Genomic DNA, 27,273 nt, shown 5'->3' with positions numbered 1-27,273 from the left:
TTAACAGAATCATGAATTGCTGAGCGCTCTTGATGTGTAAATTTGAAAATGGATACATTGAATGCACATCACAGAATTTATGTTCTTGTAAGAAGAGGACAGTCTAATTTGCAAAACTGGCTTCTGATATTTTCTTTCTGTTATAAAGCTTTATCAGACCAGTCATATCATATATTATCTATTCCGTAATATAGTCTTGTAAAAAAAAATAATGGTCTTTTGATTTACTATGAGAAATTTAACAAGATATTCTGGTTGGAATAATGTCCATTGAATATATTTTATTGTTACATTTCATTCTTGGCTGTATCAGTCTTTCAGTCTACAGTGAACAAGATTGAGCTTGTCTCCTGTGTACTTGAGTAAGATGACATGACCCAAGGGACAATGTTTCAAACTTAATAACTATACAAGTTTTAAGTTGAGTTTGTCATAATGCTGTTATCATAAAGAAATTCATGTTGTGTGTTTGAAACTTAAAAAAAATCCTCAGCTGCATTAACTTCAAGAAATACATCTTTTTTTAAAATATTTTAAGCGAAGTGGCTGAAGGCTTTGTTGCATAACTGCTCACTTCAAAAGCTTCAGGAAGCATAATAATTAACCTTATGATCAAAGAAAATAATAAACAACCATACTGTAACAGTAGAAAATTGTGCTGTGCAAATAATTTTGGATATGGCTATTGCTGGCTAGACTGAAAGAACTGGCTATCACTAATTGACCTTCAGAGTGCAAGTGGTAGCAATGAGGTACTGCCATGCTGTAGTCAAAGTGCTGCAAGTGCTCCTACAATGATGGTAGATATGGAGTTAAAAGACTTTGACCCTTTTACACATACAAGTGCTGAGATATTTTCAAGACCCTGCCGGATCTGGTTATTTTTGAATCCGCAGGTTCTTTCAGGAGTCCAAGAATGAGTTGAAAACAACTTGGTGCTTCACAAAGTTGTACTGGAAAAGTTTAAAACAAAGAAACAGTCACAGAGCACATGGCACTAGCTTTACTACTAAATGAGCCAAGACAAAAGGAGCGAAAGATGAGCTGGAGCTGGGGGGAAGAGAGCAAGAGAGTAAGAGAGTAATTAACAAAAAATGACACCTTTTATACCTGAGATAAGAGGTACTCCTTAGCTAACAATAGTCCAATCAGAAAACCTATTAGATACCTGTGGCCAAACCAACCAATGAGAAAACACATATTCACCTGATGGACAAACCAATAAGCTAGGAAGCGGCCATTCCTTGTGCAGCCACTTGAGGTGTATTAGACACTACATGTTAAAAAAACTAATTAAAACAATTGAATCCAACAACACCTTGACACTTGGAGGAGAATCTGCAATTAACAGTATTCCCATGCTCATGGTAATCTCCCTGTAGCTTTCTAATAAATAAATTATATTCTGTCATTACGTAATCAAAATGTTACACTATAACTTACAAATTTTAAATTTGTTTCTTTAGTATGAAGATGAAGAGGTGGCAGAGGAATTTAAAATTACCAGCTTTGTCAATATGGTACAAGACTGTTCCCGAATTCAAGTTCCATACAGCTTCCAGGGTAAATGCAAAACTGTTTCCCAACATTATAAATGTAAAGTGAAAAAGTTAAGCAAACCATAACAGGGTGTTATTATTTACTTTGCCTTCTTCTCTAAGCGTTCTTCATTTTTCCTCCATAATGTAAAATGCTTTCCATATAAATATTCAGGCTAGGATCTTACAAAAAAAACCTTTTGGATTGTACTGGACCTCAATTTGACCTCTGATTCTATAATGAAATTAGCTACTGTGTCTCCTTCAAGATTCTGGATACAGTTTGTCTTTTATTCCCTATGTGTAAAGTTATATAGGGAAAAAGAGCTAATGATGAGATTTTATGCAGCATGTGTTTGGAATCTGGAATGCACTGCATGCAGATGAGGCCTTGAGGGAATTAGATAGATATATGGTGTAGAAAAATTTGCAAAGCTACCAAGAAAAGTCTGATGGGTGGAATTAGTGAATTGATGTATCAGACAGGCATTATGAACACAATGGGTCAAATGGCTTCCTGTGCTGTAACCATTCAATGCTACCACTTAAAGATGAACTGCATCAAAGCACTCCCAGCAGTGAAATTACTTTTGTTTCCTTAGACCACTCTGTTGAAATTGCGTTTTTGAGGTTGATTTTATATCAGGGTGCAATGGACAGAAGTGAAAACCCGAAATGTTTTTTTTATCTACTTGAAATTTGTCCACTAATATTGAATTGCATTTAGTTAGTTTTAAATTTACTGAGGTATTCATCCTTGGGGTTGGTAAATTTGTTTTTTTCTTTTTCCTTCTGTGGTACAATTAATGAATTAACTACATTTTGTTGTTTATTGCATTATTATGTCTATATGTATTTCTATTTTCTGATCACCTCATTGTGCTTATCATTGTGTGACCATTGCTGTTTATAGGCCATGTTCAGAAGTTTGACATGTTCATTGTTGAGAAGTGGCCCATTGTACAAGCATTTGCCCTGGAAGGAATTGGAGGAGGGGAGTTTTTTACAATGAAACATGAGGTATTTAATTTAACTTTACGTAAGTGCTGGACAGAGTTGTGGCAATATCATAGCATTAAGGTTCACAATAAATTGAACAGTTCATGAAGGGTCTAGACCCGAAACATCAACTGTCCGTTTCCCTCCATAGATGCTGCCTGACCAGCTAAGTCCCTCCAGTGCTTTGTATTGCTTGAGTTCATATTGGGGAGTTTCCCCAGAAAGGGATTATGAGCCAAATTTAATATTGATTATGTGATGGAAATAATGTATATTAAAATGTTCATAAATCAGAAAAATTGAAGAGATAGTTAATTTATTCCAGTGTTGAGAAACTAGAGTAGAGAATTTTGGAGCATAGAACATTGGGAGATTGTTTCTAATCATTATTAATATTAGGAAATTTAGTACTCAGTAAATTGGAAAGGTCAGATTACAAAAGGAGTCTCCCCTTCGATCTTCCCCACTACTCCCCACTGCCTACTTTGCTTTCACTCTCCTTCTGATCTTTTATTCTCTTTGTCTTTGTCCATTAAATTCCATTATTTTCTGTATCATAAAGCATTTGATAAGATCCCTCTAGAGATACTAGTGAACATTTAAGTGCCCTGAATTGATGGTTAACTTTTACAGGCTTGAAATTTGTTGTGAGGTGCTGTCAACTAAAATATGAAATTATTGAACTCATTGCTGAGATTGAAAGGCTATAACGTGCCTCATTGAAAAATAAGATGCTATTGTTTGATTTTCCTTTGAGTTTCATTGGATTATGACATGAATGAGTCACATCATGTCAAGCCTATTCAGTTGTTTAGCAAGATCATAGCTTAACCTCTGCAAATCCATCTTATTGCTAATTACCTTAGTGCTCAAGCATTTCTTAATTACAGCATTGAATATACAGTCAGTATTTGGGTAACAACAGGTTTCCGTTCCTGAGAACTGTTCATAACCTGAACTGTTCTTGTCAGAAATGAACAGAAACAACTGTGATGGGAGAGTGAGCAGGCATAGGAAGACTGGCCACCAGCCAGCCTCACTAACTCAATGCGTGAGCGAACGTGCTTAGCACTCCCAGCTCTGCTCGGCTCACCCCAGTCCCTGATTGTTGCAAGGGGGAGTGGGGTGTGATTGACGGGGAGAGAAGACGTGTAAGTGCCCCGCTCCTACCTGATAAGAAGGTACCTGCAGCCCCATAGTAGCCTGCAAATCCATCCTGCTGGTCTACTAAACTCTCATTTGTATGTGTGGGTATGTATGGGGTGTCTATAAGTTGGGCATTTGTAACCTGGGGAGGAACTGTATGCAATTGCTGAGCTTTAACACCCCTCTGATTTAGAGTATAGGCGAGGGTTTGGGATTTCTGGTTCTGGAAGGGATGAGCATGGGAAATAGAATATACCTTCTTCCCCATTTTATTTCTCCTTTCTTGTAGCTCTGTTCAGCTTTCTATTTGAGTTACTAACAAAATTTCGGTATCTCCATCTATATCTTACTCTGATTTCTCTTAGCCATTTCCATCTGCTTCCATCAGGATTGTGACAGTTTCCCTTATTCTCAACCAATTTCTCCCATTCCCACCTACCTATTTCCTTCAGTCTTTGTTTACCATCCTCATTTAACTTTATGAAGTAAATTGAAGAAAACAATTTGTTCTTCTGTCGTAGAAGCATTCATAATCAAAATCTTTGCTTCATATGTGTGAGTAATTATCGTTTCTTTGGCAGGAAAGCAAAATGCTAAAATTAATTGGCTTCCAAATAAAACTTGATTTTGTTCTTTAACATTATTTGTTTCAAAATAATAATACTGGGCAGAATTTGTAGCTGTACATTGAAGAAATTTACTTCATCAGTCCAGAAATATCCTGGCAAATTAAGTCATCTGCACCAGCTTGGTCTGTAAATGGATGGCAAGTCCTAACCATGCTTATTGGGAGAGCAGGAACTTTAAAGGAAAATCTTCAATGAAACCATTTAGATGGCACAAAAGATCAATTTTGTTATTATGATGCAATTTTTGTTCTATTTTGTTTACGCTGTTTGGACACAAGTTTTTCACCATTGGGGAGATAAGAAAATCAACATTCAGATTTGAAGTTTTCAGAAAATTATACTCTATATAGTGAGAAACCATCTGATGGTGTAATTGTATACTTAACATGATGAGTTAACCAGGATGATTACTCTTATAAATGTGGCCTTAGAAACTTATAATGGGTGGAAAGTTGACCTGACTAAAGTTTTCTGTTCAGGAAGTGACAAAAAACAGTAACCTTTTTCATTAAAATTAGAAAGTATTTTTTTAATATGATATTTCATGGACTAACTAATGTCATAATACTCATCTGGTTGTGATTTTTCAGTAGTTGCTGAATGTCAGTAATAAATTAAAATTGCGGTCTATGGAAACCTTGGAAATTTAAATAAACATGAATAATTTTTAATACATATTGCTCTCTTGCGTTTCAGTAGCAATTAATCCATGGTGAAGGATAAATAGTCTTTTAAGTTTGCTTATTTGTATTAATTTTTATTTAGATGTAAAAATACTGAATTACATATGATCAAACAAATAGCACAATTTAATGATTGGTAATGATCATTCATATACTCCCACCTAATATTACCTGCTCTCATTCTTTCTAATTAAGTACATTATTGCAACTCAAATTTGTTTTATACAAATCAATGAAAAATTAAAAAATAGATTACTATTTAGTATCGGGTTGCTATTTTCTCTTTTTCTGTTGCAGCTGTTCGATGCTAGCGAGGAACTTTGGCAAGTGTATAGTGGCTTGGATCCAGTTTCGCTGGAAGTCTTGATCACTGAGGTAAAGTTGTGTTTGCAAACATAATGGAGTAGGTTGCATTAGAATAATACTAACTTCACTCACTGTTGTCTACTCTGAATTTGGTTTTGTCTTCATTCTATTTCAGGATTTGATGGCATTTAAGAAACAGTGGGACAGCTTCTTTTCCAACTTTGACATTGAGAATTCTTCCTCAATACTGGAACTTTCAGAAGCACAAGCTGGAGAGGTGGGAAATAAATATTAATTTTAAAGCAGAAGTCATTAACATTTATTGTTTCCTTTAGATAAAAATACTTCAGTCATATGAGTGAAAAATTATGTCTCCAAAAATTGTGTCTACAAGAAAATTTTCCTGTTAATTTGTAACTGTAACTTCTTCCTGGGGGCTGTTTGGCTGAGCATTTTTATTTTGCCTGAGAATCTGGTTTGAGGCTGTAAGGAAGATGGCTTCATTAACATAGTAAAATCAAATATTCAGATTTAGTATCCTAAATCTCATGTTAGAGGATGGTTGATGTGGTTTTGCTTCTTCTCTGTTTTTCATTAAACTCTTTTTCTCTATTTTACCCCTAATTCTACTACCTTGCCCCTTTCATAGCCACTTGCCTCCAGATATACCTCATAGCTGGAAGAGCAGACAAGTGGGCTGAAAGCTTCTTCATGGCTTTCAACACCAATGCTCTTTCATGGATCAACTAGCAGGAGGCATGATGGTAAAATTCTCTTTTTAACCCTGCATGGGAAAGCTGCAGTGCTTTTGGCAGATTGCCCCACTGGCTTTATATGAAATCAGTGGAAATTTATGGCAACTGTTGCAGCTAAATGTCACAAACATTACCATGTTTGGATGAAATCTGGGAATTACATTTTTATTGGCTTTTTAAATAATTCAATGAAGCAACCTTCGTTTTTTTTAAAATTCTTAAAGGAAATTAATGTATATTTATTTTAAAATTTGTTGTTTGTTTCTGTACGCTCATCAATGTCTTTTATGTTGTAGCAAGACTTCCCTGCACAATACCCCTTGTAATAAATCAATATAAAGCGACAGTACTTCATCCATCATTAATGTAGATTATAAATAGTTGAGGGTCCAGCACTTATACCTGTGGCATCCCACTAGTTAAAGTTAACGCATGCCAACTTGAAAATTACCTATTTATCCAGACTCTGTTTAAGACAGTCCTCTCTGCTGATATATCACCCCAACACCAGGAGCTCGTATCTTGCGGAGTAACCTTTTCTGTGACACCCCATTTCATGTGTTTTAGAAATGCACATATGCAACATGTATACAATACTCTATCCACCTTGCTAGTTACATCATTAGAACTATAATACATTTGCCAAACATGATTTTCCTTTCACAATGCCACGTGTCTCTGTTTATTTGTATTGTGATTTTCTCAGTGACCTACTGCTACTACTTTAATAGATTCCAGCTTTATTACGATGACAGATTTTAGGCTAACTGGCCTACAGTTTTCTGCATTTTGCCTCTGTTCATGAGTCATTGGGGTTTTAGCTTTGCTTTTCAATTTCATAGAAATTGCATACTGTATAATTTCATGACTCGCTTGTTGGTGCTGCTCATATTTCGGTGACATAGCGGGGGTCCTCCTGTTCCTGCTCTGCTGCTGAACTCCAGGGGCAGAATTCAGTTGTGCTGAACGGCAGAATATACTTTTTATACAGCTCTGTAACTTTAGGCCAGCCTGTATATAGAATTGTAGAGTTATACGACATGGAAATGGGCCCTTTGTCCTAACTCATCCATGCTGACCAAGGTGCTTTCCTGAACAAATCCCATTTGCCTGCATTTGGTCCATATCCCTCTGCTGCCCTGTCCTTGTCAATCCTCTCAGTTACTACTTCAAAAACCCTGTCAAATTCGTGAGACATGATTTCCCATGCGCACAGCAGTGCTGACTATCCCCAATCAGTAATTGCTTTTCCAAATGCAAACAGACCTTGTCTTCCAGAATCCCTTTGCGGAACTTACCCACCACTAATGTTAAGGTCACTGGCCAGTAGCCCTTGCAGCCATTTTTTAATAAACACACCACATTAGCCACCTTCTGGTATTTAACCCGTGGCTGATGAAGTTACAAAAATCTCTGCCAGGGCCCCAGCAATTTCTTCCCTTACTTTCCAGAACATTCTTAGGGTAAACTTGGTCAGGCCCTGGTGAGTTATCCAGCTTTATGCGGCTCAAGACCACCAATACCCCCTCTTTCATAATGTTTCAGGACATCACAGTTTTATTCCCTAAATTACCTTGCTTTTGTGACCTTCTCCATAGTAAGTACAGATGAGAAGTAGTCATTTAAAACCTCGCCCATTTCCTGTAGCTCCACACGTAGTCGACCATACTGATCCTTAAGGGGACTTATTCTTTCCCTAGTTACCCTTCTGCTCTTACAGGTCCTCCCCAGGTTATGAACACCCGACTTATGGACAGCCCGTGCATATGAGCAAATGTTTGGGAGACTGGCAAGATGGATTTGCCAGCTGCTGTGTGGCTGCAGGCATCTTTTGTGTTTGTGGCAATATCATTACGTCTTGCAGAGAAATTTGAATGGTTGAGTTGAATGCTCTGGTTTAATTACAGATTGCCATTGGTTGGCCTGTGTTTTTATTTAAATATATTGCTGGGTGGCAGTGTTTCCAACTTGCGAACTGTTCGGGTTATGAACAGTTCTCAGGAACGGAACCCAGTCATAACCTGGAGTGGACCTGTACTTATAGAATCTCTTTGGATACTCCTTTACTTTATTTGCTAAGGATACATAATGTTCCCTTTTTGACCTCCTAATTTCCTTCTTAAGTATATCCCTTATACTCCTCAAGGAACTAATTGATTCCAGCTGCCTATGCCTGACATATGCCTCCCTTTTCCTGACTGGAGCCTCAATATCCCTCATCAGCCAGAGTTCCCTAATCCTACCAGTCTTGCTATTCATTTTAACCTCTTGCCAGATGTCCCTTTACCTGGTAACAGCCTTTACCAATCAATCTTAGCAAATTCCTGTCTAATGCCGTCAAAATTAGACTTTAACTTGTAGGCCAGTCTCATCTCTTTCCATATATATTTTAACATTAGTAGAATTATGGTCACTGTTCCCAAAGTGCTCCACCACTGACACTTCAGCACTTGCCCATCCTCCTTTCCCAATAGTAGGTCAAGTGTTGCCCCCTCTCTAGTAGGGCCATTACATAAAAGGTAAATGGAGGTAAGTCATTCTGTTTTTCATTTCAATCGATATTGCTATTGTTATCATTTTAATTCATTTACAAGTGTGTTTTTAAGTAATTTTTTCTTTTTTTCATTCTTTAACATCTTACATTTGAATTATTTAAACCTATTTCAGTTTTGAATTGCTTCTGATAATCAGATGCATTTATAAACAGTTTTTTAAAAAAGTCTTCAACAGCATGAGCTGCCAAAAGCATTAGGATGTTTCCTGCACAGGACCCCAGGTTGGTTTCTGGGTGGGGTTTCAAAATATGCCACCTTGGGCATGGTCACCACTCATGGGCTGTTGTGCTTCATTAGACTGATGTAGCAGTAAACTCTTGAGCTAGATTAGACCTGCTGGGAAGGAGAGGCTTGTTGAGGTCATGTGGATTGCGTAGGAGTGGGATGAAGAGGGGATCGGTACAAGCACAACCAGCCCAAAGTGCATTTTAAAGCTAAATAGGAAATTATGTTTTGTTTCATTTTGTTTTTCAGCCTTTTAGAACTTACTTCAGCCATGGGTTGATAACAAGTCAAATTACAGATAAAAGGTATTTGCTTTTGCCAAATAATTTCTACTTTACTGATACTTTGTGCTCTCTGATCAGCTTAGTTTGTTTGTAAGACTAATTAAATGAGGCTGAAAGAATGGAAATTATGATTATTAATTAAATGTTCTAAAATTATACCTATATTCCTGTTACTGGGTTACAACAGTTCCAAGTTATGCAACACAGAAATGGGCTCTTTGGCCCACCATATCCCTAGTTATTGTCAAGTATCTGTTTATATTAATCCCATTTACCACCTTTGGCTGTAGCCTTCTATGTGCTGGTGATTCAAGTGCTCATCTAGATCAATAGCTGTCTTCATCAGCCACTCAAGTGTATTGCAGATTCCAACCACCCACTGACTGAAAAAGTTCTTCCTTGGATCCCCTTTAAACCTTTTGCCCTTTCTCTAAACCTATACTCTCCAGTTTTAGATACCTCTGCTATTGGAAAAAATATCTATTATCATCCCTGTCCATATCCCTCACATCTCTATCATGTTCCTCCTCAGCCTCCTGCACTCCAAGGAAACCAAACATTGCCTATCCAGTCTCTCCTCATAACTAAAACCCTGGGCAACATCCTGGTGAATCTTTTCTGCACCCTTTTCAGTGCAATCTCATCCTTCCTACAGTGTGATTACCAGAACTGTACATGGTACTCCAGCTGTGATCTAACCAGTGTTTTATAACCTCCCTGCCTTTGTATTCTGTTCCCTGGCTAACTAAGGCAAGTGTTCCGTTTGCCGACTTCACAATCTTGTCTACCTGTACTGCCACCTTAGGGATCCTTGGACTTGTATATTGAGGCCCCTCCATTCTCAGTCCTCCCTTGGGCCTTACTATTCTTATATATCTCCTACACTTTTTAGTTCTCTTAAAGTCATCACCTCATACTTACCAGGATTAAATTCCATTTGGTGTTGCTATGCCCATCATTGATCAATATCATCCTGTAGCATGGACTACCTTACTATTAACAATACTGTAGTTTTTTGCGTCATTTGCAAACTTCCTAATCATAACTCCTACATTCATATCCAAATTGTATATAACAAAACCTATTGGTCCCAGGATTGATCCCTGTGGTACATATCTGTTCATAGACTTCCAATCATAAAAACAACCTTCCACCATCACCCTCTGCCTCCTGTTACATGCCCATTTTAGATCTGCTTTGCCAACTTGCCCCAGATTCCATGGGCTCTAAAGGCCTTTCTAAAATCTATGCAGATACATCAATTCCATGCCCTTATCAGTACATTTTGTTACCTTTTCAAATATTCAAGCAAATTGGTCGAATAGGATCACCCTCTAACAAAACTATGCTGGCTATTTTTGATTAATCCCATCCCTTAGAAATTTTTCTAATAACTTCACAATCACTGATGTTAGATTCACGGATCTCTAATTACCTGACACATTCCTGCTGCCCTTCTTGAATAAGGGTACAAAATATGCTGTCCTCCGGTAATCAGGTACCTTGCATGCAGCCAGTGGAGATTTAAAAATCTCTGTCAGAACTCCAGTAATCTCCTCCTTTGCCTTGCATAGCAGCCTGGGATACATTTCATCAGCCCCTGGGGATTTAAGACCTCCTCCTTTTTAATGATAACCTGTCCTAGAATTTCACTGTCCCCCTCATTGATCTGTCCAACTTCTTTGTCCTTCTTCTTAGTGAATACAGACGGGAGGAATTCATTTAGGACCTCAGCTATGTCTTCTGGTTTCATGCACAGATTGCCATTTTGAACCCCAATGGGCCCTACTCTTTCCTTGGTTATTCTCTTGCCTTTAATATACTTTTTTATGCAAAGATGCATTTCACTGTGTGCTTCAATATACATGTGGCTAATAAAGAAATCTTACCTTATTTTTTTTAATCTCGTATGCCAGTGTATTTTTTCCTCCTTTGTAGCCATTGTCCTTCTAATTTTTAAGCAACCCCACTGCACTTCCTATATTCCTGAAGGGCCTCCCCTCTTTTAGTTGTCTTTACCTGCTATATGCTTTTTTTGCTTTGTCCAACCCTTGTGGTTCTGTGACATCCAGGATTCCTTGGACTTGCTGTCGTTTCACCCTTATGGGAGCATGCTGGCCCTGAGCTTTCATGTTCACTTTCGAATGGCTTCCACTTGTCCAGCGTAAATCAACCTGCAAGTAACTGCTCCCAGTTTACTTTTGCCAGGTCCTGTCTTATGATATTGATGTTGGCCTTCATCCAATTCAGGACCTTAATTTCTGGACCATTCTTAACCCTTGCCATAACTGCTGTGAAATTTACAGAGTGGTGGTCACTATTTCTAAAATGCTCTCCTATTGACACTTTAACCAATTGCCAGCTACATTCCCTAAGATTAGGTCCCATACTGCTCCTTCCCTTTTAGGACCTACTAGCTCAAAAAGCTCTTGTGGATGCAGTTTAATAGCTCCTTTCCCTCTTCCTTTCAAACTAAAGCGATCTCAGTTAATTTTAGGGAAGTTGAAATCCTCTACTGCTATAACCCTGTTATTACACTGCTTTGCAATTTGTTTACTGATCTGCTCCATTATTATCTGCTTTGTGTTAGGAGGCCTGTAGTATACCCCAGCAAAGTGGTTGCTCTCTTTTTGCTCCTAAGCTCTACCCATATGGTCTTCAGGGATATCATCACTTATTACTGCAGTAATGGTTAATCAATATTTCAATGCTATCTTCTCTTTGACGTGGCCTTCCCCCACCCTCTTGCTATCATGCCCAAAAATTCTATATCATGGATTGTTGAGTCTCCAAACCTGGTCTTCTTTCAACCACGTCTCTCTCCCCCTCCACCACCCCCCTACTATCCCCCTCTCACCTGGACTCACTATCACCTGCCTGTGTGTGCTCCTCCCCCTCCCCCCACCCACTTATTTCTGGCTTTTGACCTCTTCCTTTCCAGTCCTGTTGAAGGATCTCGGCCTGAAACATTGACTGTTTATTTTCCTCTATGGATGCTGCCTGACCTGCTGAGTTCCTCTAGCACTTTTTGTGTATTGCTCCAGATTCCAGCATCTGTAGAATTTTTGTGTCTCTGTGATAGTCACAATGTTATTTTCTTTTGCTGATCAACACTTTAAGTTCATCTGCTTTATTGGTTAGACTCCTTGCGTTAAGACAGATGCATCTAGCCCCTCTCCCCCTCCCCAAACTGTATAACTGCTCTGTGCCCCATTCCCCTGTAAATTAGTTTAAACCCTTCCCATGAACACTGGTACACCTCCCTGCAAGGATGTTGGACCTGTTCCAGTTCAATTTCCTGTCTATTTGTACAGGCCCCTCTTTCCCCAAAAACAGTCCCAGTTATCCAGAAATCAAAAGCCCGAAGTGATTAATAACCATTGTTCACAAAATGAAGTTTACTGTCCATTGCCAGACATTTATTTTAACTTTGTTGTATAATTTACTGGTATTCAAAGAACACCTGCAGCTGACAATGTTTTGCTTGAAAAGGGTGAAGTTTATAAAAGTCCCTTTCTGGAATTAGTCCAGGGATCAAATTGTGACCAGTGCAGATAATAATCTGTGGGCAGATTCTGTTTATTTAATGTAATTTGAAATTTGAAAGTGCTACATACTTGTTCAGTACAAATCTTGCCGTAACAAAATTTTGAAATAATTCAATACAGATTTATCTGTCAATACTTGATATAGTTTCTTGTTCAATTTATTAATAGACTAGAGTCTACTAATGTTTATACTTCATGGAGAGACAGTCAAGAGATCGGGTCATGTGTGATGTATTATTTCCCATCATTAGTGTATTGGTATTGTCCATGCACATAAATTCACGTAAATAGTGAAATCGATTTATGAACGTGGTATAGTTTTATGGCAAGATCATGCTTATACATTAGTGAATTCTGGAAAAGTTACTTCAATGAGTAGAATGTTAATTTATTTCTTTAATCATAAGTTATGAATGTCCAAATTTTAAGTGATACAGTAATCCCTTGAGTATTATTTACCTCTTGTCAAAATATATTTTGCACGTTGCTTGATGAATTAAACTACAAATATTGAAGCTGGTTTTGCATCCTGTTATGTTTTTTAGTTCCTTATTCAGCACACATCGGCAGCCTTTTGTTCTATTTGGTTGTCACTCGACAAAAGAAAACTTAAACTCGTACAGCTTCACCTTTCCATCTGAGGGTCACCTTGTTAGAAACACAAACAACAGGGGAGGCACTGCCAGGCATATGGTATTGCAACTTACTTTTGTCATATTTTTAGTATCGCTAAGTATGTTTACTAGCATATCTGTTAATTTTTTCAATATCTCAAAGTTATACAGCATTTATTCTACATGTAAGTGAGGGAAAAGTATTGGTAAGGAATTTGTCATCTCATTTATCACACTAAGAAGTAAGTTTAAAATTTTTTGAGATAAACCAAGGAAGAAATCGTTCCAAGGCCTCTCTTTATGACCATCCTTGAGTTTTGAAGCAGATAGCTGTGGAGATAGTAGGTATACTTGCAAAATTCTACCCATTCTAGAACAGTTCTTACAGAGAAACTGAAACTCTCAACCATATAGCCTGGCGTCAGTTGTAGGGAACATGCTGAAATGTCTTATTAAGGAATTTGTAATAAGACTTACGGAAAATAATAATAGGATTGGACGGAGTCGTCATGGATTTCTGAAAGGGAAATTATATTACAGTTTACTGAGATTGTAATTAGCAGAATAGTTAAGAGGGGGCAGTTGATGTATGTTTGGACCTTTAGGAGTTCTTCAATAAGGTATCATGCAAAAGATCACTAAACAAGTTAGAATGTGATATAGTTGGTGATAAACTGGCATTGATTGAGGATTGGATAATGGACAGAAAGGAGAGTAGGAATAAGCAAGTTAGATTGTTGATTTGGATTAGGGTAATATATCCAAGTTTTCTGATGTACAAAGCTAAATGACAGTGTGGCTCTGAGGAGGATGCATAGAGGCTTTAGGGGGGGCGGGGGGAGCGTTGCATGGTAGGGTATAGACAAGCTGAGGGAACAGGAAAGGACTGGTACATGGAATATAATGTGGTAAGTGCTAGGTTATTTATTTTATGGAATAAAAAAGGAAGACAATATTTTTTAAGTGTTGCGAGATTGAAAGATAGTGTTCAAAGATAATCGGGAGGAGACGTGTACACAAATCACTGAAAAATAACATTCAGACAAAGCACACGGAAACAAAAAATATGTTGGCATTTATTTCAAGAGACATTTTGCTTAAAATATGTAGGGCCCTGTGAAACTACATCTGGAATATTGTGTATTGGTCTTCCTATCCAAGGAATATGTACTTGTGATACAAATTGATTTCTGGCATGATGGGTTTGTTGTACGAGGTGAGATAAAGCTGACTGGGCTCTCTTGAGTTTAAGATTGAGTTTATTTCATTGAAATGTGCAAAATTTTTATGGGGTCTGACAGGATGGATCTGGTGGTGTTTTCCCTGGCTGGGGTGCAAAGAACCAAGGATCATTGTTTCTAAAAACAGGCTACTGGAGGAACTCAGTGAGTCAGGCAGCATCTGTGGAGTGAAATGGACAGTCAACCTTTCGGGTTGGAACCCTTCATAATTGTTTCTCAGCAAGGGATTGGCCTTTCAGACAGAGATTAGAAGAGACTTCTTCACCCAGAAGATAGTGAATCTTTGGAATTTTCTACCCTAGTGGGCTGTGGAGGTTCCATCTCTGAGTATACCCATCGCAGAGATCAATAGATTTTTTGATATTAAGGAAATCAAAGGATATTGGGTTGGTGGAGGAGAGTTGGGATGAGGCAAAAGATCAGCACTGATTTTATTGAGTGTCAGAGCAGGTGCAAGGGTTCAAATAGTTTATTCCTCCTCCTATTTCTGATTTTCTTATGCAGTACTGGAAGTGTATTTTTGGAGTAATGCAGGAAATGTAGCACCTAATTGTGTACAGGAAACTCAAACATAACAACGATCAGAGTATAATAGTTTGTTTTTAGATAATTGAAGGATAAATAATGGCCAGGGCACCAGAGGCCTCAGTTGAAAATTCATTTGATAGATTGTGACCCAGTGAAATGCTAGCCTAGACTTTGAGCTTGGAATGAGATGCAAAATGGTTATAAGTTGGTCATGTTGCACTAGCAAGCTTGTGCAAATTGGCTGCCATGTTACTTTTGTTTGAAAATACAAAGATACAGTTCTCAGTTATGATGTCAAACTTGCAGAGGTTACATGGAGTACCTCTCTTATACCATGCAGGTTGTGCAATGTACATCTCCCAGAGGACCTTTGGCATGCTCAAGGACATATTTCTTTGGAAGCACTCATGTACCTTACATAGGTAAGTTAATACGTAAAAAAAAAAAAATTCATTTTCTATTATAAAGATGATCAGAAATGAAATTAATACAAGCTTTAATTAATTCTTGCAGCCAAAGACAGCAATCAACAGACAAAAGATGAACTATTGTAAGTTTGACTCCATAACTTTATGCCATGTTCAAAAGTAAAGGCATGAATAATGAATTCAAGAATATTTGAACAAGAAAATGGAACGGGAATGACATTTAACCCCTTTGAGCCTGTTCCATTATTCCAGGAATTTATGCCTGATCTTCCTAAGTTCCAATTTTTCTAATTTACTCATAGTTCCTTGATTGTTGTAATACCCAATAAAAATTTGATCTCAGTCTTGACCATACTTGATTAGTGAATATCCATGGTGCATTGGTGCAGAGTATTCCAAAGATTTCCCACTGTTGTAACAAGAAGGTTTTCTTCACTACACTTCTAAATGACCAACTTTTATTCTATTGGCGTAATGCTGATTTTAATAAAGTTGTAGAAAATCTTAGGATAGGAAGTTTTTTCTCCTGGAGGTTTAAAATATTGATGCTATGTGTCTGGAGTAAATATCTGCAACTTTAGAGGATGAATGTAGTTATTGTTTGTTAATAGTTTGCTAATTGATTTCAGTGTAAACAAACTTGAATATTCTAGTGTATGGAGATATATTTTACAGAAAAGAAATGCAATCATTATCTGTAATTTATTTTCCCATTAGAAATCAAAGCATAGCATATGGAAGATAAATGGTTTCTTGTCACACCAAGAACTGAATTTTTTTTGAATCTGAAACCCGTCTTTTGTTCATTTGCTCAGAAGCCAATCTGGGTTTCACTTGAGATGTTTAAATCAGAAGCTTATTTGTTAATTTGCAGGTTAACTGTATTCTACTTTTGGATTGAACGAAGTATATCGACATGAATTCAGAACTTGCAGTCACATAAAAAAAAGAGTTGGAATAGATGGGTCCTTCTCAGGCTAGAGGGATGTAACTAGTGGAGTACCCCAGGGATTGGTTGTTGGCTTCAATTCTTTATTGTTTATATTTATGACCTGTAGGAGGGAACAAAATGTAAGGCTTCCAAATTTGCTGATGATACGAAAATAGGTGGAACAGCATGTAGTGATGAGGGCGTTGTGATTCTGCAACAGGATATTGAGTAATTCAGCAAAAACCTGGCAAATGGAGTTTAATGTGGGGCAGTGTGAGATCCACTTGGATGAGAGGAAACAAAAAGTGGATTATTATCTAAATGGAGAGAGACTGCAAATGAGTGAAATGCAGAAGGATCTAGGTGGCATCGTGCATGAATCACAGAAAGCCAGCAGGCAAGTCCAGCAAGTAGTTAAGAAGGCAAAGGGCATGTTGGTCTTCATTGTGAAGGAATAAAGACCAAAGAAAGAATTTAAGAATAGGGATGTTGTTTTGGATGTTGGTGAGGCCACACTTGGAATACTGTGCATGATTTTGGTCCTTTCACCTCAAAAATATAAAGTGGCATTGGAGGCCAAAGGAGATTCGCCAGGCTAATTTCTGGGATGAGAGGGTTGTCCTATTAAGAGAGGCTAGATATTTTTGGTCTTTATTCCTTGGAGTCTAGAAGAATGAGGGGTGACCTTATCCAAAGGGGGTGCAACAGGGTGATGGTAGATTCTCAAATGAGGGGACATGGTTACAAGATAACAGGCCAGTCATTTAAAAACTGAAGTGTGAGAAATTTCTTCTGAGGATAGTGAATCTCCAGAATTCTCTGCACCACACACCCACCCCAGGTTGGAAGATGCCAGATCTTTAGATGTACTTAGGTGGAGTTTGAAAGATTGAGGTTATGGGAACTGGCACAGAAGAAGAATTGAGGCCAGTATAGATCAGCCATAATCATATTTATTGGCAGAGCAGACTTGAGGGGCCTGCTTTTGTGCCTATTTTCTTGTGTTCTTGTGTATTTTTAGTGAAAAGTATATTTTTGGTTATGGTACTTACCTTTTACATTGAGCATGAATAAAACAATTCTTATTTAAAAGCCATTATTGTGCTTATAATGTGAGTATGTTTATTTCTATTGATAGGACAGTGAAAGTGAAACCTATGCAAATGGACACCAAGAAAACAGATGTTTGCCAAAAAAATCTTTTAACAAAAGTGTAACTTTTAGATGAAATATATCAAGGTACTCTGAGACCACAGATACTCGTAAATTATGAAATATAGGTATGCTTCAACATACTAATCACTTTTACCACAAAAAAAGTAGTATGCAGAGACCAGTAAGAGGTCTCTGGAAAAAATCTCCTTTGATGGAATAGTTGCCTTTTAACCCTTCACCCATTGCATTGGAGAAACTGTTCCTTCTCCAGGTTTGAGAGCTTTCACACTTATTTTCCAGATGTGTAGGTATTTCTCAGTTACAATAGAATTAGGAGTAGGCCTTGCAGTCCCTCAACCTCTGGCATAAAATAGAATCATGAGTGATTTGATCTTTGGCTTAACTTCTCCTCCCTGACACTTTGTCAATCCCAGTAACCCTTGATTCCTTACAGTCTTTATAATCTGTCTTGATCTTCTTTCAGTACTCTGGAATACATCCCATCAGGACCAGTTGACTTGTCTACCTTTAGGCCCACCAGTTTGCTTATCACTACCTCTTCAGTGACAGTAATTGTATCGAGGTCCTCACCTTCCATTGCATCCATAACATCTCTTTGGCATGTTAGATGTGCTCTCCACTGTGAAGACCGACACAAAATAGTCGTTCAAAGCCTCAGCCATTTCCACATTACCCATTATTAATTTCCCCTTCTCATCTTCCAAGGGACCTAGGTTCATGTTAGCCATCCTTTTCTGCTTCATATAATTATAAAATCTTTTACTATCTGTTTTTATTTCTTGTGCTAGTTTACCGTCATAATCTATCTTTCCTTTCCTAATGAAATTAATGAGCAACAAACTATCTGGTGGAGGAATGATGGGGGGGGGGAGGGTGGCGGTGGTGGTGTTGAGCAGTGTCTGTGGGGAAGGGGGTGGAATTGTTGATGTTTAGGGATGAAACCCTGCATTAGTCCTGATTTCCCATTGTGGCCCTCCAGTAGATTGCTTGTTGCTCCAGATTCCAGCAGCTGCAGTCTCTTGTGGCTCCAGGAAATTAAAGATGCCAACAGTAGTTTATAATAATCATGGATGACTTGAGAGAGACCAGTAGATATCTTGTACGTATGTACATGTATTTCCAGAAAGTTTTTGATAAAGTCTCACATATACAGTGGCATGCAAAAGTTTGGGCACCCCGCTCAAAATTTTTGTTACTGTGAATAGTTAAGTGAGTAGAAGATGAACTGATCTCCAAAAGTCATAAAGTTAAAGATTAAACATGCTTTTCAACACTTTAAGCATGATTAGTGTATTATTTTTGTTTTGTACAATTGAAAAAAGGAAAGGAACACCATGCAAAAGTTTGGGCACCGCAAGAGATTTGAGCTCTCAGATAACTTTTACCAAGGTCTCAGACCTTCATTAGCTTGTTAGGGCTATGGCATGTTCACAGTCATCGTTAGGAAAGGCCAGGTGATGCAAATTTTGAAGCTTTATAAATACCCTGACTCCTCAAACTTTGTCCCAACAATCAACAGCCGTGGGCTTCTCTAAGCAGTTGCCTAGCACTCTGAAAATTAAACTAAATGCCCACAAAGCAGGAGAAGGCTATAAGATAATAGCAAAGTGTTTTCAGGTAGCCATTTTCTCAGTTCGTAATGTAATTAAGAAATGGCAGTTAACAGGAACGGTGGAGGTCAAGTTGAGATCTGGAAGACCAAGAAAACTTTCCAAGAGAACTGCTCGTAGGATTGCTAGAAAGGCAAATCAAAACCCCTGTTTGACTGCAAAAGACCTTCAGGAAGATTTAGCAGACTCTGGAGTGGTGGTGCACTGTTCTACTGTGCAGCGACTCCTGCACAAATATGACCTTCATGGAAGAGTCGTCAGAAGGAAACCTTCCCTGCGTCTTCACCACAAAATTCAGCGTCAGAAGTTTGCAAAGGAACATCTAAACAAGCCTGATGCATTTTGGAAACAAGTCCTGTGGACTGATAAAGTTTAAAATAGAACTTTTTGGCCGCAATGAGCAAAGGTATGTTTGGAGAAAAAAGGGTGCAGAATTTCATGAAAAGAACACTTCTCCAACTGTTAGCAGGGGGGTGGATCGATCATGCTTTGGGCTTGTGTTGCAGCCAGTGGCACGGGGAACATTTCACTGGTAGAGGGAAGATTGAATTCAATTAAATACCAGCAAATCCTGGAAGCAAACATCACACCCTTGAAAAGAGGATGGCTTCTACAACAGGATAATGATCCCAAACACACCTCAAAATCCACAATGGACTAGCTCAAGAGGCACAAGCTGAAGGTTTTGCCACGGCCCTCATGGTCCTCCGACCTAACATCGAAAATCTGTGGATCAACCTCAAAAGAGCAGTGCATGCAAGACAGCCCAAGAATCTCACAGAACTAGAAGCCTTTTGCAAGGAAGAATGGGCAAAAATCCCCCAAACAAGAATTGAAAGACTCTTAACTGGCTACAGAAAGCATTTACAAGCTGTGATACTTGCCAAAGGAGGTGTTACTAATTAGTGACCATGCAGGGTGCCCAAACTTTTGCTTCAACCCCTTTTCCTTTTTTGTTATTTTGAAACTGTAAAAGATGGAAATAAAAAAAGTAATCTTGCTTAAATATTAAAGAAATGTGTCATCTTTAACCTTATACCTTTTGAAAATCAGGTCATCTTTTACTTGCTTAGCTATTCACAGTAACAGGAATTTTGACCAGGGGTGCCCAAACTTTTGCATGCCACTGTAAAGGTAGAGTGCAAAGTTAAAATGCATGGTATTGGGAGTGATTTATTAATTTGGATTGACAAATAGGAAACAGGAATAAACAAGTGTTTTTTTCAGGTGGCATCTAGTGGGGTATTCTAAGTATCCGTACATTGGGCCTCAACTGCAGAATGATGAAACTAAATGTACTATTTCATAGTTTGCCAATGACATTAAATTGAATTGTGAGGAGGATGCAAAAGGCTTCAAGGTGACACAGACAAATTGAGTGAGTGAGCAAAAACATGGTAGATGCATATGAATCAATATGAAGTTAGCCACTATAGTAGGAAATGTAGAAAGGTGCTGAATGATATTAGATTTTTGAAATGACTTGTGTATCCCTGTACCCCAGTCATTGAAAGTAAGCATGCAGATGCTGCAAACAGTGAAAAGAGCAAATTGTAGCCGCCTTAGCAAGAGTATAGGAGCAAGAATGTCTTGCTGGAAATGTACATGAACTTAATGAGGCGACATGTGGAGTGTATGTAGTTTTTATTTCTTACTCAAAAATGCATGTACTTGCATTAAAGCAATGAGGTTCATCAGACTGATTTTGGGATAGTGGGACAGGTGTAGGAGGAAAGATTGATGATCTAGGTTTGAAATCACGAGAAGTTAGAAGAACGTGAGGGGATCTATTTGAAACTTGCAAAATTCTGACAGGGTTGACAAGACAGGATGCAGGGAGGATGTTCCCTAAGGTTGCGGTTTCTAAAATAAAGGATCACAGTTTTGGTTTACAGGCTAAGTTGTTTAGGATTGAGATGAGAAATTTCTGGACTTGGAGCATGGTATACTGTGGAATTTGTTAATGTCAATTCGCTAAATATTTTTGAGAAGGTAGATAAATTTCTAGACGCAAAGGCAGCAGGGAGATTGGGGAGAGCACAGGAGATTGAGATAGATGGTCAACCATGATCATGTTGAATGGTAGAGGAGGCACAAAAGGCTGCATGGCCTACTTGTGCTCCTGTTTTCTACTTTCTTAGGTTTACACCCTCATTCTTTTTAATTCCAGAGAGCATAGATAGCCCTCATTCAAGGAATCAGTTTGGATAATCGTTGCTGCACTTTTCCTAAAGGCATGTATAGGGAGAATCGCACTAAATGTATTATCCAGGTATAGTCACAACAGGACCCTGTCCTGTTGAAAGGAAACTTTGTTACACTTGTATTCCATTCCCTCTTGCAGTAACAGCCATTTGCCTTCTTCATTACCTGCTTTAATGACATGCTAACTTTCTTTCTTGAACAAAGACATCTGCATCTCTTTGCACACTGGCATTAAATAGTCTCAAACTCTTTAAGTAACATTTTGTTTTTTTTTGTTTCTCTTACCCTAATGTTAATTTAACATTTTCTCTTGTACTCTGCCATTTTTTGCACACTCTTATGTCATTGTGTCTTTTACTGTAAAGACACATGCGAAACATTTGTTTCATGTTTCTGCCTTTTTTTATTCCTGTCTCAGCTATTAAGGAATCAACATTTACTTCTGTAGCTCTTTTCTAACATTTCTTACCAATTTATATCCTTCTGCTTTTTCCCTCTTTAGTCTGTTTTCAAGCCACCTTTTGGGTTCTAGAATTCCCCTAGTCCCCACTCCAAATACAGATCTTAGAAACCTTGCAGGCCTTTCTTTCACTCCAGTTCTTTTCCTTGATTCTTAATCACAGATGCTTCACTTTTTACATGGAGTCTTTTATTTGTCAATGGATTACATTTGTTGATGAAATATTTCTTCAGTTGTTTAGCACTGCTTATTATTATTATAGTTTCCCAATTTATTTTGATCATTCCATCACTCTGCCTTTATTTCAGTTCAAAATTTTAGTTTTCAGGCTTACATGCAAGTATATGAATTAGGAGTAGTGCTTATCCCTTCGAGGGTACTCTGCCATTCATTTACGTCATAGCTGATTTGATTGAATCCTAAATTCTGCATTTCTGTCTTCCCCGGTACCTTTCACTCTCTTGCTTGTAAAGAATCTATCTACCTCACCCTTAAAAGTATTCAAAGCCTCTGCTTCCACTGCCTTTTGAGAAGACCGTTTCAAAGATTTATGAACATTTAAGAAATATAAAAAAAATCACCACCACCTTAAATGGATGATCCTTTAAATAATGGCTCCTAGTTTTAAATTTTCTCACAAGATGAAACATCCTCTCCAAGTCCAAGGATTTCTATGTTTTATGGGTTTGTCACACTCAAATTGAATGTGAAATTCTCTAATGTTATTATCAGTTTTACCCACAGGATCCTTTATAATGAGAATATTAATCAATACTGCACATGACCAGATCTAAGTTGCAATTTGACAAAAAATTCTTTTGGAATTTTGTTGGCTTCTCATACTTAACTGAAGGAAATAACCTCATGAGGCTCCTGAATCAAGGATTGTCCTGGCTGTGTAATCTTTATATACTTAGCTAATAGGGGCAGCTTCTCTTCCTCTGACCCTGCCATTGTATTCTGTCCCTTGGCAACGATTATGGATCTATTTCTATGAGGAGCCTTTGCTTTGGGAAGTGAAAGGTGATGTCTATTCTGGGTATCTGTCTTAGATGGTCTGCGAATAGATAATCTTGAGAGTTGCATATATTAGTCAATTTCTCTACCAACTCGATGAAGAAAGTTGCTTAAGTCATTCCATCTCGTCATGTGACCTATTGTGCTTTATTTCTTGAATGTTCTCAATTCACTCAGACTTGCTATGGAGTCCTCAGTAAACTTACACAAACCTTCATTGCATTTTCTCCTTTTTTGCGAGTGCCCAAGAGTTAATGTAGGACAGAGAAATGCAATTTGTTGCTGAATTTGCATCATTTTCAAGGTAAGAATAGGCAATGTCAGTTCCTGGTGTCTTATTTATAGGTTTTGCTCGAGTATATTTACATAATCACACAGTAATAATTAAAACATAAGTCAAAAAATACTCACATCCCTTCCATTTCTTCTGGTCAACAAATATAGAAATTCCACGGGTTCACTGTGCAAATGTGTATTTTTTTTATGCTCACTGCTAGATAGCTCTTTTTCATTTTTAATTCATGAACAAGAAATGTTACAAAGTCACAGTGGCTTTTTAGCTATGGGAAATTTGATGGTGGACATTGTCCGAGACTAGAGCATGAGTCAGCAATTAAATCTCTGAATGATCTTTATTTCTTAGGGTGTTGCCACAGATTTATTTTGCTGTAGTAGAAGCAGTGTTGGCTAGCATACGATGCTACGTAGAAACTCCCAGCATAAAAATTGTAAGTCATTTTTGCAAGATTGTATTTTAATTGTTAAATCGAAGATTTGTGGTTATTTTGGTGTTAAAGTCTTTATTAACCATAGCCATTCATTAGAACTACCAAAATTTTTTGAATTGGTTATATTCACCTCGTGGAAAACTATGGTATTAAACAACTTTTAATACGTAGACATTCCATTGGCTTCACAAATTTTCAGCTTAGTATTTTGAAAAATACGGAAATGCTGTCCAATGGAGATTGCATTTACCTTTATTCCTTTTGAATTTCTGCTTAAACTCATTTCCCTGGATGTGAACACCATATTTTTGGAACTCTTATGTGCAGATGTTTCATCTGTGGTCTATTAACATTGTGTGGTTTGTCTTTCTAGACAACTATTTCTGTTGAAACTACTGGAAGGAAGAGAGAACGTATTAGAGTGCTCATGACCGTGGAATGTTTTCTGCACAGTCAGCTACTTTTGCATTTATAGTGACTGTGTATTGTAGGCAAATGTGACGGGCAAAGTCAAACAAACAGGAATAAGAAGAATGACCAATTACATGGTCAGTGACATGAAAACACAGCACCAGTTTCTACAAGTACATTCATGACATCTTGGTCCACCCCACTGCCACATCTTCATTCCCTGCACTATTTCTAAATTGTCAGACTGGTCATCTGATATCCAATATTTGAATAACAGACTTTTTCCAACTAACTACAGTATACTCTCAGAACTACTCAAAAAAACATACTGTAAATCACATGCAGCATATGAACCTTTATGCCTCAGCCTTTAAATACATTGCTGAACTATGTCATCTTATCTTTTTAAATAGCGATATTTTACACCGCCATTCTATATTTTGCTGAACAGTATAAATGTAAAATACGGCAGAAGTAAATGAATGACTGTACTCATCATCACATGAAGTGCTAGATCTTCAAAGATGATGTTGCTTCTAATCAGCTTACAACTGCATGACCCTTATGTATCAACTTAAATAAACTAAAGATGTTTTTTCACCTATTTTGCATAGCTCTTGAAATATTTACTATTTGAGCCTTACTTTCGCCAAATTCAAATTTATGTTTTTGAAAATTTATGGAATTGCTCAATATTCTTAGAAATGTTTGTGGGTTGCATGAGAATTCTGGATGATAAATACCAGATAAATTAATGTTTACTGTATTAGAAAGACAAATGCCATTAACTTCTGTTTTGTCGCACACCTAGTTCCCATACCACTGATACCACTTCCACTCTGGCAACTGAAACTGAGATAAGTTTTGGATACTTCCATGTCATAACTAATGCAACCATTTGTTTTGGTGTTCAACTCCACCACTGCCTCAACTTTATGTATTTTTGGTCAAACTGTAGAATTGATTTGTCAAAATTTCTATCCTTATCTCTAACTTTCACTAGTTCCTGATTCCTCCATCACTAGTCATCTGCGTTTTTGCTGAGTCTTTGCTGGCTCCTTACCTTCTCGCCTTTTGTTTTTCACTTTTTTCTCAACCCTTTCATGATCTTGCCATTACCTATCTCCATAATCTCCTTTGAACAAACCACAGAAGGTAAATCCAGTGCTCTAATTCAGGCTTCATTATCCATGAATTTAATTACTCCACCATTGGTGATTGTGCATTCATTTGCTGAGGCCCTAAACTCTGGAATTCTCTTTCAGCCTTACTGCCTCTTTAAGCCTGCTTTTGCTCTGTAGCTCTATAAGTGAGTGTCAGTTTTTGTTGGGTAAATGTTTCATTGAAACATTTTGGGAAATACTAATATGGTAAAGACAATATATATTGAAAATTTTTGGTGATTAAATTTTGTGTAGGACAACTATAGCTTCAATTTGCACAGCATTTCAGCACTGAAAAACAGACCAAAGCTCTTTATAGGACATTGTAATTGAACATTTTACCATGTATGATATAAGGAAGCTTTGGACAAGAAGTGTTGTGTTGTAATATAGGAAAGAGGATTTTTTCTTTCTTTCCATTCTGGAAGTGTGAGCAACTTTTTAAAAACTAAAACCTATGTAGCTTTTTTTCAAGTGATGAACTGGCCAAAAGCTGAAAATGAACGAATTCTATTTCTTGTGTTTCATTGTGCTGAATGGAAAGACATCTTTGGATGAACAAGTAAATTCAGCAACACTCCAGATTTTCCAGGACAATTAACATGAACGGTAGGAAGTATAAGGGAATCCCCATCAAAGGGAGACCAGCTAAATATCTAGAGATGAGAAATATAATGAGTAATTGGTTCATGGATTTCAAAAGATCATCATCATAAGACATGGAATTCAAAAGATACTTCACCCAAAGAATGTTGAGAATGTGAACTTGCTTATCATAAGGAATGGTTGAAGCAAACAGTTAAAGTTTGGTAAGCATATGAAGGGAGAAGAAGTTGAGAGATACGCCTATAGATTTAGATGAGGAAAAATGGAAGAAGGCTCCAGAGAAACATTAATGCTTGGATTGACTAGTTCGACCGAAAGGCCTATTTTGTACTATTTTTGTAAAGTAAATTTAACTGCCCTGTGTTGAAGTTCAAGCATGCAAGATTGTATGTTGGTCTATAAGCAGTACTTAGTTGTTTTTGTCTGAGTCACAAATGAATACATCCTATTTCTTTTTAGGCCAAAGAAACTGCTGAAGATGTTTTTCTTTCAACATTGGATTGTTATGGTCTTGGTCACTATAAAGCCATCCTAAGGTATGGTGTACAAATTTTATTTTATAACTCTAATTATGCTCTTTAACTTTGTAAATAAGAATGACAATAAGATTACAGGATGTCTCCTCAATGAGGAGCTGACAGGAAACACATTTAAAATCGAGGCATTTTTTTTGTTTTTTAGTATTTTCTTCATGGAATCATAGAATGTGCAGCAATTAACCAGATAATTAGAACATATGTTAATGTTATCTTTCCAGCTGAAACTATAATCATTCTTTCCTTGTATTTTCCCATAAATTTTACATTTTTAAAATATTCATGTAATCATTAATAAATAATTGAAGCAGATGAGGATAGAAGAATCTGGACAGAAAGCAAGGTACTCTTGCAAAAAAGCATTGACAGGCATAACATGTCAAATGGGAACAGAGGTAGACCATTCAGCCTCTTGAATCTGTTCCTCTATGTAGAAGTTTATAAAGATTTTCCGGTTTAACTGAAGATTTTAACTGACCAAATTTACTTATGACACAGGAGGCTATTCAGCCCATCATGTCCATACTGGCACCCAGCAGAGCAATTCTATCAGCTTCATTCCTTCTCTTATTTCCCTATTACAACTTGTTTTCTCTTACAGCAATTCCCTTTTGATTCTTTTGTCACTTACCTATTAACCTAAAAGCATACTTTTGGGATGTGGAAGGAAGCTAGAGCACCTGTTGTCACAAGGAGAATGTGCAAATTCCATACAGATAGCACCCAAGCTCATGATTGAACCCAGGGTATTGGAGCCATGAGGCAGCAGCATTAGTTACTGTGCCACTTTTTAAATTTCATTGGATAAACCTTCCATATACTCATTTCTGAATATTCTTTCAATTCTACAAAGTTTTCACAAATTGAAGCTTGAGTGATGATCACTTATTTATTACACTATAACCTCTTAAAACCTTCTTGAATGTTGGTTGTTGCTTGTAGGTGTTACGA

The 27,273-nt window shown here is 37.5% G+C and overlaps 1 protein-coding gene across 1 annotated transcript in view; it reads left to right on the top strand.

Moving 5' to 3' along the window:
• Positions 1-27,273, top strand: part of dnaaf9 (dynein axonemal assembly factor 9) — a 134,802-nt gene that overhangs the window by 31,247 nt on the left and 76,282 nt on the right. Inside the window, exons 5-14 of the mRNA XM_052010516.1 lie at positions 1,467-1,563; positions 2,452-2,558; positions 5,293-5,370; positions 5,477-5,578; positions 9,086-9,141; positions 13,214-13,361; positions 15,392-15,473; positions 15,565-15,601; positions 23,522-23,606; positions 26,246-26,322. Coding sequence (XP_051866476.1) covers positions 1,467-1,563; positions 2,452-2,558; positions 5,293-5,370; positions 5,477-5,578; positions 9,086-9,141; positions 13,214-13,361; positions 15,392-15,473; positions 15,565-15,601; positions 23,522-23,606; positions 26,246-26,322 — 869 coding nt within the window. The remainder of the gene's footprint in view (positions 1-1,466; positions 1,564-2,451; positions 2,559-5,292; positions 5,371-5,476; positions 5,579-9,085; positions 9,142-13,213; positions 13,362-15,391; positions 15,474-15,564; positions 15,602-23,521; positions 23,607-26,245; positions 26,323-27,273) is intronic.

This window comes from Pristis pectinata, chromosome 2, assembly GCF_009764475.1.
Source record: "Pristis pectinata isolate sPriPec2 chromosome 2, sPriPec2.1.pri, whole genome shotgun sequence".
In the NCBI taxonomy this organism is placed as follows: Eukaryota; Metazoa; Chordata; class Chondrichthyes; order Rhinopristiformes; family Pristidae; genus Pristis; species Pristis pectinata.
This window is presented reverse-complemented; position numbering and strand designations above follow the sequence as displayed.